Source organism: Serinus canaria, chromosome 4, assembly GCF_022539315.1.
Source record: "Serinus canaria isolate serCan28SL12 chromosome 4, serCan2020, whole genome shotgun sequence".
NCBI classification, from domain to species: domain Eukaryota; kingdom Metazoa; phylum Chordata; class Aves; order Passeriformes; family Fringillidae; genus Serinus; species Serinus canaria.
This window is the reverse complement of record NC_066317.1, coordinates 54207591-54218126: the sequence shown is the minus strand read 5'-3', so window position 1 is coordinate 54218126 and position 10536 is coordinate 54207591. Positions and strand designations below refer to the sequence as shown.

At 37.5% G+C, this 10536-nt stretch overlaps 1 protein-coding gene across 1 annotated transcript in view; it reads right to left on the bottom strand.

Annotated features, from left to right (window-relative positions):
- Positions 1 to 1256: 1256 nt before the first annotated feature.
- The window catches only part of ADGRA3 (adhesion G protein-coupled receptor A3), a 55069-nt gene continuing 45789 nt past the window's right edge, over positions 1257 to 10536 (bottom strand). The window contains exons 15-19 of the mRNA XM_030238931.2: positions 7620 to 7744; positions 6975 to 7098; positions 5221 to 5366; positions 3025 to 3120; positions 1257 to 2837 (exon numbers count right to left, since the gene is read on the bottom strand). Coding sequence (XP_030094791.1) covers positions 1595 to 2837; positions 3025 to 3120; positions 5221 to 5366; positions 6975 to 7098; positions 7620 to 7744 — 1734 coding nt within the window. The 3' untranslated portion in view covers positions 1257 to 1594. The remainder of the gene's footprint in view (positions 2838 to 3024; positions 3121 to 5220; positions 5367 to 6974; positions 7099 to 7619; positions 7745 to 10536) is intronic.

Below are 10536 nucleotides of genomic sequence, written 5' to 3'. Positions count from 1 at the left end.
GTTTGAATATCTTTCATATATAATAATACATTAATTACATTTTTCTAGCACTACAATTTTAAAGATAAAAAGTAGGCTTAAATTATTTGCATGAGTACATACATTTGTTACTACAAAAAACCCACAGTATCGACACCTGATTAAATATACTGTAAGAGTATCTCAGTTTGAGCTACAGACTGTGAATTGCTCCTAGCACATGCCCTTACTGTCTGCAGTTCAGTTTTCTTGACTTGCAGCATTTGGAATGGAATAGGATCAAACTGCTGGTTTTGACTTCTAGGTCCAAAATTGCATTTCTGCCACCAAAAGGAACCCTCCTGAACTGAATAACAATCCATAAACAGAAATGACAAAGCAGTCAGTTGTCTAAGATGTGTAGATACCTTATCAAATAGATTTAAAACAGACATTATATACTTTTATATTTAAAATTCTTTTCTTTGGTAATACCCATAAGCTCCTTTTTTACTGAGAGTTTATCCTTATGGTAGCTCTAAGGTTGGATACAAGCTAAAAGGCACCTCTCCTGAAAGCAGGAAAATAGAATAGCAATGAAAACTGAGTCATACACTTGTCAAAATGTTCCTGAAAGAATTCTTAAATGGTAACTACCCACAAGAAGTAAAAATAGAACCCAAACTCTAACAACACTGTCCTACTGCAGAGGTTTGTACCAGAGGTTCGTACAAACTAATCGAAGATTAGTTCACACTGTCAGACTACTAGAGGCTGCAGTAAATCTGGCAAGCAGTAATTAAACTGATCTGAATGAGTTTATAAATTATTTAACACAGTATTTGAGTAGGGACAATGTAAGAGCTGCATCATAACTCAGATACACTTAACTAAAACACCCAAAAGTGGCAAGTTTGAAGCAGGTAACCAACTAACCAAGCATATACAACCCAATTCAATTTGTTGCTTAAAGGCTGAGTTGTGGTATCAGTACTCAATTATACAGAAGCATTTTTTGCTATTTAATACACATACCTTTAGCTAAATGTGTATAAGTGCTGGAGACAGGTACAAACTCCAGCACCACTCTGCAACTACAACTTCAAATTGGTCACAGCAGCAACAAAATATTATCTTGATTACACTGAGGTGTCAACAATCAAAGTGTAGAAAACCAAAACGTCAGTATTTTCTTGGTAACGGAAGCTCATAAGTTTCAGATAATGAAACAGTAAAATCAATATGACATTCAGTGCAGTAGTATTTTAAAAACCCAACAAAAAAGGGCAACTTTGGGCTGCTGGGGAAAATACTATTTATTATACATTTAAATACAAATTTGAAATGTGTTGTGGACACATCTGCAGGGTTACAGGTAAAAAAAATGTACAAAGTTGTGTTCTGCATCTCTCAAGACTGACACTTCAAAAAAAATTTCACAAAATACCAAGCAAGAATTCATCTTTGTAACAACAGCAAAGGTAATAATGCATAAAATTTTTTGCTTGGCATATTATCTTTGTTCCCTCCCTGCATTAAGTACCTACAGTTTGTAAACAGTCTTTAAAAGTGTTAATAGCTTTAAGGAATGTGTAATCACAGTTTATATGGATTCATCCCACAAAGAATTATAATGCTACACAGTAGTTTCGTGTTTCCATAACCCAGTTCTAATATTACCAGTACTGTCTGCAGTGAGCAAAGGTCCATCTTGTCCACTGCTTTTCAGTGGTCCATTCTGGATAGCTAAATTTAAGCCGTAAGATTTTTGTTGGTTTTCAAGTTCGGCTGCTATTGGTTTCCTCAGAATATCTTTTTTGTTGTTGGTAGCTATTGTTTTCTCTGTATTTCTGCTACTTTTTGGAAGTGTGCTGCAAGCATCACTGCTTTCTTGTTGGGACTGGTTATACTGACGTTCCCTGTATGCCAGATAGGCCCTTCGGCTCCTGGAGTGCCCTTCGCTGTTGCTCTGGCGAGTTTTGGGTAAGCCATTTTGCACACTTCCTTCCACACTCGTGGGAACGTCGTAGGCATATTCCCTCAGCACTGCAAGCCTGCTAGCACGATGGCCCTTGCTCCTGTTCTTATGGTGCCGGCTGGGGTGTCCGTTTGTCCGAAACTGTACCTCTAATGGAGCTACATGCATTTTGATATCATTATCTACTGAATGTTCAGTCAGACTGTTATCGAGTTGAGGGCCTGTGTTCAATGGCAGAGAAGGAGGGTGGCACTGAGCTGCTGCAGCTTGTAAGTTAGTTAGTTTACAACCTTGAGATGAATTTTTTAGGCTTGAGGCACTTTTATTTGTGCATGAAGATTCTGCGCTACTGTTGGTGCATTTTGGGGCCTCTCCGTTGGTTCCACTGGAACTGGAGGGCGGCACATTTACTTGCACTGAATACGTACTCCTTCCTGGGCAGCAAGTTGTTATCCAAGCATGCCTGACATCTTCCCTGTTAATGCAATGGTGCACCATAAGAAAGGCACTGAGACTCAAACATGTTGCCCCAAAAAAACAGCTGAAAATCAGGTCCATAGGATAATACAGGGAAATGGACAGAGCTCCAAAGATCCACAGCGTAACATACAAAACCAAAGTAAGGCCCACTCCAAGAAGCTGTGCTGGAAAACTGTGCTCATTCTCCAAAGCAGACGTGGACACCAGGGACACTGACAATGAATCCTGATGGGCCAGTTCCCCGTGCTCATTGGTGGCCAGACGCTGCTGCTCCTCAACGGGTTCCTTCAGCTCATATTTGCGTTCAGGGTGACGCTTTAGTTGTATGAATATGCTGAGGAAATACATACAGTTTATGAAAATTATAAAACTAGCAGGTCCATAAAATGCTCCTAAGCTAGGTTCCCAAGCCATCCAGCAACTGCAAAAGAAAGAAACCAAAGAATAAATTATCATCTTGCACAAGTCACTTAGGTTTTTTCAGTTCATTGACATGATCTCATCTGTGCCACACTTTCAGGAAGAATCAGAATTAACTGCAACAAGTATTCCAAGAAAAGCAAGCCTAAGAAATCTTAGGACAAAGCTCTCACTTATAGGGTACTTACTAAGGTGCATTTGGTCTGCTGCCATAATTTCGGATGTTTGCTGCAGCTGTTATTCCACAAACTATGATAGGGATCCCTCCACCAATAAGGTAGAACCTAAGAAATAAAACCAATTTATTAGCAGCTGCTTAAGTGCAATGGATTTTTTAAAGTCACCATGAGGGAAATTAGAGCTTTCCAGGATTTGGGAAGTATACAAGCGCTTTATGAAACTAAACAGGGTGAATCAGGTTTGGGCTTTGGCAGTATCAATTGTTTTCTAAGTCTTCCTCACTACAGTTTTTCTCCTCCTGCTGTAAGCTGCCTCTCTCTCTCAAAGCTGCTCACTCCCACCTCCCGCTTGCAGACACTGAACAAAAGTATACAGTGTTAGGAGGAAGAAGCAAAAGCACTCAGTATTTTCACTGTAAGTTTCCTTATTCTTTTCCAGACTAAGTAGTAAGTCCCGTGTTCCAGAGATGAACTTGCCTAATATTATATACACTGTTAGCTGAATTTTTTTGGGGTGCAGGGCAGCAGATGGCAGGTTGTTTGGTTTTTTTTTTATTTCTGATGGATTCTGTAATTATATAGTATATACTTGCTTCCCCTGTGGTGGTATTGATGAAAACTGTACACTTTCAAGAAGAAAAAGGACCTATGTTATTGGAATATCTCACTTTTCATTCTGATTTCTATGAATTCACATTGCATTCATTCGTGGCAGATCAATAATTACTGATCAGCAGTCAAATTAACGGCACTCAGTCCTGCAGCTTATACTAATCCAGTCCAAATTCAGATCAGAACACAAAAGTGAAAACTCTTACTGTGATATGCGGGTGAGCATTTGATTTTTATCAACAGGAGACACCTATTACAGTGGTCCTGGACTTTTCCACTGCATTTCTGATAATTCACCAGAAATTAGTCTTGTCTCACTTGAGACACAAAACAACAGTCTAAAGCAAATTATGACTTTCTTGGCAATCAAGAGACACTGAATTTATTATTTACTTGATGAATCCTACAAAGATCAGATTCTGTCATTGGTTTATTCTGCATCTTGATGCAGCAATCAGGAGCTGGCCAGACAAAACAAATCTTTGTACAGATACTACATTATGGATAGTTTTATTTTGAACCTAAGCTTAAAAGACAACTGAAAAAAATAATCCTTCTGAGGCCTTTCCATACAAAAACATCACACATCTATGTGACTGAAGAAACTCCTGACGTGTAGGAAGCTGGACACTGACGAAGTCTGAAAAATACAAAACCTGTTTGCTCCATTCTTCTCTTGGATATTTGCCTCTAGAGCTACTGCCAGTGTCAGAGATGAGGTGCTCAGACCTGAAATGTCATATTCATGTCTCTGTAGAGCTGAGCCTGCGAGGGTGGTAATTTTACTGCAATGTTTTCCAAAGCAGGAATTTCGTAATAAATAATAACGCATAAAAAAATACTTGTATGTAATACTGAAAATGTTACTTGAAAATAATCAGAAAAGCACATCTGTTATTCTGCAGCCTCTGTGCTTTCAAAATCAACTTCTTAAAATATTTGCCCTTAACTAATCAAAGTTAATCAACTTCTGCCACCTTGTGGAGAATTTCATTATTGCAGTTTTTAATTAATATCCAGAAGCTGAGGAGGCAATGTGAACAAGGTATGTCAGTATTTTCTAGTAAGAACATTGCACATATGTGAGTTTAACAGAGAATTAGTTTGTATCGTTTCTGGGATTTCAGAAACGAAAATTCCAGGAGGAACACCACACAAAGAACACTATTTTCATTTGCTAATGAGTGACACTCCTATCTCTCAAATAATTTGTAAACAATCTTTGGAAAATATATTTGACTTTGTTTACTGAAATTGCAGTGTTAAATTGTGTAAGTAGCTCTACACATTCTTTCTTCAGACAATTTAATGGTTGTGTTGCTATCTAAAGTCCTAATCAAACCTTAAGTGGTGATGCTGAAACACTACTGATTTTTAATTTACCAGTCAGCAACCCAGCCCTGCATCTGTAATACACTAAGACCAACAGTCTTTCAGCTCATCCTCCTTAACATAACACAGAGGAACAACAAAATCTAAAGGAACTTTATAGACCTGGAGAGAACTCAAGGGGAGTGACTTTTTACATTTTCTGGTCAGAATATGAATGCATATAACCTGGGAAATAAGGAGCCACAGAAACAAACAACTCACCTCAGCATTGGCCTGGGTGGAGGAGGTGGCTCATCAGGATCTTGACACCTTTTTGCTTTTTTGGTTACCTGCTTGTAAATATTACGAGATGTCACTCCCAGCCACAGTACTGTTGCAAGAGTGGAATAATGGAGAATTATCCCAACCTTAAAACAAAAATAGACAACAAAGAAAGTAGAAAGAATTAACCCCCAAATATTTCCTAAGTTAATACAGTAATCATAAGATTTGCCACTCACCATAAACCTGAAATTTCCAAAAGCTCAATTCAAGAGAAAAAAACCCTCTTATTTTAAATGACCACTCTAAGCATCAAGTCATTATAGTTTAAAACAAAAAAAATATGTAATGCAAACTTTTAAAACTTAATAACAGGAGAAAAACACTTTCAGAAGTGTACATATCAATCATACACTTTAGGAAACTGTATTTTACAAAGGACTTAATTTAAAATGTCCTTAATGTTACAGCTATTATTCAAATTGAAACAAGCAAGGGAACAGCAAACTCGTGATACTGTGATAAGTATGGAGCAGATGGCAACACACAGACAGCCAGCACTCATCAGCAATTTTCACATAATGCAAAGATAAAGAGTGCATTAGATGTTTAACCTGCCCAAACATTAATGCAGTCTGCTTCACAGTGGAATCTCCTTATCCTCTACTGCCTTATTCACAAGCCAACACTGCCATGATAGCACATGAACAAAGAAGGGGCAACATTTTAGCTCCAATAAAGCTGACTACAGGTGGGTTTTTTGACATTTCCAGTCACCAGCAAAAACACACAACTCTCAAAGAGCCTATCTGCATCACAAGGTTTCTTCTGGAGGATTTCTGTCTCCAGGAAGGTAAGAAAAAAGGTGTGTGTACGTGTGCACGTGTGCACACACATAGGAGAAAGACCAGGGATATATTTTGCTGCAACACTTTGAACCGTCAATGTAATAACTCCAGTAAATTCAAACAAAAAGCATTATGGCGAGGGTGAAAAATTTTAGGTGAAAATTTTTGCAATCACTGGATTAAAAAAAAAAATAAAATGTCACTAACATTTTTTGAAAGCAGCAACTGTGTTATACTGAAACACTGCAATTCAATTGAGATGGTCAAATTTTAGAAGGACAAATCATTAAAAAGAAGGAGTCTCAATAAAGCATGGAGGCTTAAAACATTTCTCTCCCTTCCCCTTCAGTTGTACTGAGCAAATGAAAATAGGTATTTTAATACCTGTGAAAATCAGATCTCACATGGCCTGTAAAGGCCACATACAAGCCTATAAAATAATTTCATAGTAAGTAAGTCTCAAAACCAGAAATAACCAATAAAACTTAGTTTCTGTGGTAGCGTTTTGGGAAAAAAAAAACCTGTTGCACATTTTACAAGGGTATGTAGTGATAAGAGGAATGACTTTCAAATGAAAGACTGTTGATTTATATTACATGAAAGTTAGGTTTTTACAATGAGGCTGGCAAAACACAGGCACAGGTTGCCCAGAGAGGTATTAGATGCCCAATATTTCTTTGGAAATATTGCAGGTCAGGCTGGATGGGACTCCAAGCAATATGATCTAGTTGAAGATGTCTGTCTTCACTGTAGGGGTGTTGGACTAGATGACTTAAAAGCAAAACAGTAATTGTTTTCTAGATTTTGTATTTTGATGAATGCCTACACAGCATTAGAGTTCTCTAACTGGCAAGGGAAGCATATTCATATATAGGAGTACAAAACCAGTAACCAAGTTTTACTTACCGCCTGGCAAATACTGGCATTCCTGGTCTGAGTTATGCCTCCAATAAACACCACACATGTCAGGAAAATATGAAAGCTCAAGTTAACTAACATATGCCAGCTTTTAACACTGATCCTGATCATACTGTTAAAAGAAACAGATTAGACAATATAAAACACAGCTACATTACTGTTTTCAGAAAGCAGCAAGACATTCTTGTGAGAAACAACATGTATTTCCTGTAAATGATTGTTTGACTGACACATACTTTGTAATCAAATACGATCTTAAATGAAAACACCCACCTATTACAAATTTTATACATCTATTTGGGGCCTGAGTTAAAAATTTTAGGATTCAAGCTTTCACATCAACAGAAATGTAAAAGGCTGAACAGTTTGTTAAATTCTACCATTATTATTGAATGGCCTCTTTCATCATGAAGCAAAATGAAGAATTAAAGGAGAGACATGGTTATGACAGCTAAATTATCATACTCAAGAAAGATGAAATAGCAACTTGCATAACTGTTGGTCTGCATCAACAAATTTTATAGGGAAAAAACCACTGAAAGCATATTACTATATCATGCTCTTACAAAATAGAAAAGGTAGTCCTAAGCATGATCAAACTCACTTTCTTAGTCTGGTAATTTTGATTCCTACCTGTGATGGTATATGTAACTGACCATGATCATCAACAGGCACATCAGCAAAACCATGGCAGTGGCATAAATTACTGGATGCAGAAGGTCAGCTGGCTGAGTATATAACTCAGCTCCAGTCAAGTCCTGACAACAAAACCAAAAATAACATTAGTCCACTGTATCTATTTTTTGAGGGCGGGGCAATGACAAAGGGAACACAAGAAGTAACAGACAGCTTTTAGATGAAATGCCTTTCTTCCTTTCCCATTGGTCCTGAAACAACTCTGCAATTATTTGTTATTTCTGGTTTTTTTCTGCAATTATCTACTATCCTGACTGACCTTTATAAATGAAGTCACAATTCTTATACAACAGTTCAACTTCATATAGTTTTGAAGATATAGAGAGGTCAGCAGCTTATAGAAACAAACCATTTTCTTCATCTTAAAATACTTCTATGTACAGATGTGGAATAACTGTATGTTTCAGTTATGATTATCTTCTTTAACAGCCCAAAGAACATCACAGTCAGGAGAATTTGAAAGGATCTGCATCTGGAATGGAATAACCCCATGGACATAAAAACAGAGGCTGGGCATTGGACTGATTAGAAAGCAACCCAAGTTAGTGGTAGACAAAAGCCAACCACAAGTCAGCAACATCACCTGTAGCCCCCAGCCATGCTTTGCTGTGTGAGCACTGACACAGCAAGTGGGTAAGCTGATCCCTCCCTTCTGCTGAGAGACCACCCTGCAGAACTTGCAGTTTGAGGTTCCCCAGCACAAGAAGGACACAGACATACTGGATGGAGCAAGTCTTACAGATCACCAGGATCATTAGCAGGCTGAAGCATATGGTGTCTGAGGCTGAAGATGATGTCTTTTATCTTTAAGAAGAAAAGGAAGAGGGGAGAAATCTCATTATTATATTAAACTACCTACTGGGATGGTATAAAGAAGACCAAGTCAAACTCAAAGTCTTCTTGGAGCTGAACCATTCACTAATGAAAGGAAACTGACAGTATCAGCAACACAGAAAATTTTGATTAGACACAGGAGAAAAATTCTGAAGTGGTCACATATTGCCCAGAGAGACTTTGTCCCTGGAGATACTCAAAGCTTGACTGAATATGATCTGGAGCAGTAAGATTTGACTCCAAAGACAGTCAAACTTTCAGCAGGTTAAGTGGACCAAAAGGCACCAGATGTTCCTACCAGACCGCTGTTCTATGATTACTGTTTGACCAGAATAGATCCTTGATAACTCTAGAGAATTCAACAGCTCTATAGCATCAATTAAATTTTCTGAATCCACCCAGATTTTCATTTACTCAGAAGAAGAAATAATTCTGTTTGGAAGCAGTTAAAATTTACTAGAGTTTCAGGAGTGGGGAGGGGACACAGACATGACATGACAACTCAAAAGAAACTGTAGTCCGCAGCACAAAATACAGTAAATTTACTTAACTAAGATTAGTGAAAAAAAAAATCTATTAAAAGTAATTTTTTGGAATGGACAGGATACAGAAAAATCTCTCCCTTTTAATTCTGAGTGAGTTACTTTTTAAACTTCTGGAGTTAGCAAAGTTCAAAAGTGTCCTGAGGAAAAGGAGAAAAAACTTAGCATTAAGTAAGACCAGTAAAAGATTAGGAAGAAGTTTCAGTCTGTTTTGAGAAAAAGCAGTGATATTTTTAAGCTTAAGATCGGTAATGTGATTTCATGGACAGAAAAAGATTTTTTGAATTGAGGCTTACAATTAAATTAGAGTCAACAGTCTCTTCACCATACCTTCAATTGTTCTTTCATCAGAATATAAATTCGTTATTCCTAACTAACTCAACAACCTCATTTCAAACTAATTTAATCAAGTTGTCAGTTTGATTCTTATCTATTTGGTTTTCTTTGGCACCTGGCAAAGGATCATAAGAATTTATGCCTCAGGCAGCCAGTGTCATCCAATTTCAACACTACCCATGGCCTGGTTGTTATGCAGCTGGGGATCCCTGAGAACTCACTGCTGTTACAAGCATGAGCAAATGTTTTGTCACACCTGGCCCATGAGTACCAGGAAAGACAATCTATAGGGCGATTCTGCTTGCTGATTCCAGACTGGTGTCAGGTAACAAGATCTCATGCATGTATTGGTGTGAATTTCAAGAATGAGAGCTACAAAATCACAAGATTTACAATAATCTTCTAAAGCATGTAAGGAAACTCAGTATATGCCTTGCCTAGAGAGCTGAGGCCTTGACCTAATAACCAATGGAATAAATCAATGGAATTCTTTATCCATTGCACGGACACTTTTCATCAGACCTAATAAAAAGAGTAAAGGGAGCTAAAAATGTTATTTCTGAGCTAAACTGATCCTAAATAATTACTGAGTAAGAAAGAATGGCAGTACAGTAACAGTAGAGATGGCACTAAAAATACTGGGGAGTTTATAGTTTATTAGCAGAACTCTTGTTTCTTCTCAACCACAATTGCTGGGTTTTTTTCCTCTGTTCAGTCTGTAGTAAAGAGTTTTCAGCTGAGCCATCTGCTTATCTCTTCTATTATTAAACAGTGGTGAAGATAATCTCCAAATAAATACAAAGTTTTACAACTGCATCTTCCTAAATCACTAGATCAGAAAACCAGGCAATCAGTGATTGCTGGCAATCAGTGATTGCTTCCTTATCAGAGGACTTCACATTATGTTCTGAAATGTATGAAAAGGGTCAGTACACTACAAATTACACTACACATATACATACTAAAGTAAAGTCGATTAAAATAGAGTGAAATAGCTCTGGTTAAGTCATTCACCATCCAAGCCAGGATGATAAACCACCATGTTCAGGTCCCTCCTTGCTCTGCTGTTTCATATATTTGATATTAATGACAACTGCTGAATTAAAGAGCAAACTTCTAAAACTGAACCCAGAAGAACTTCC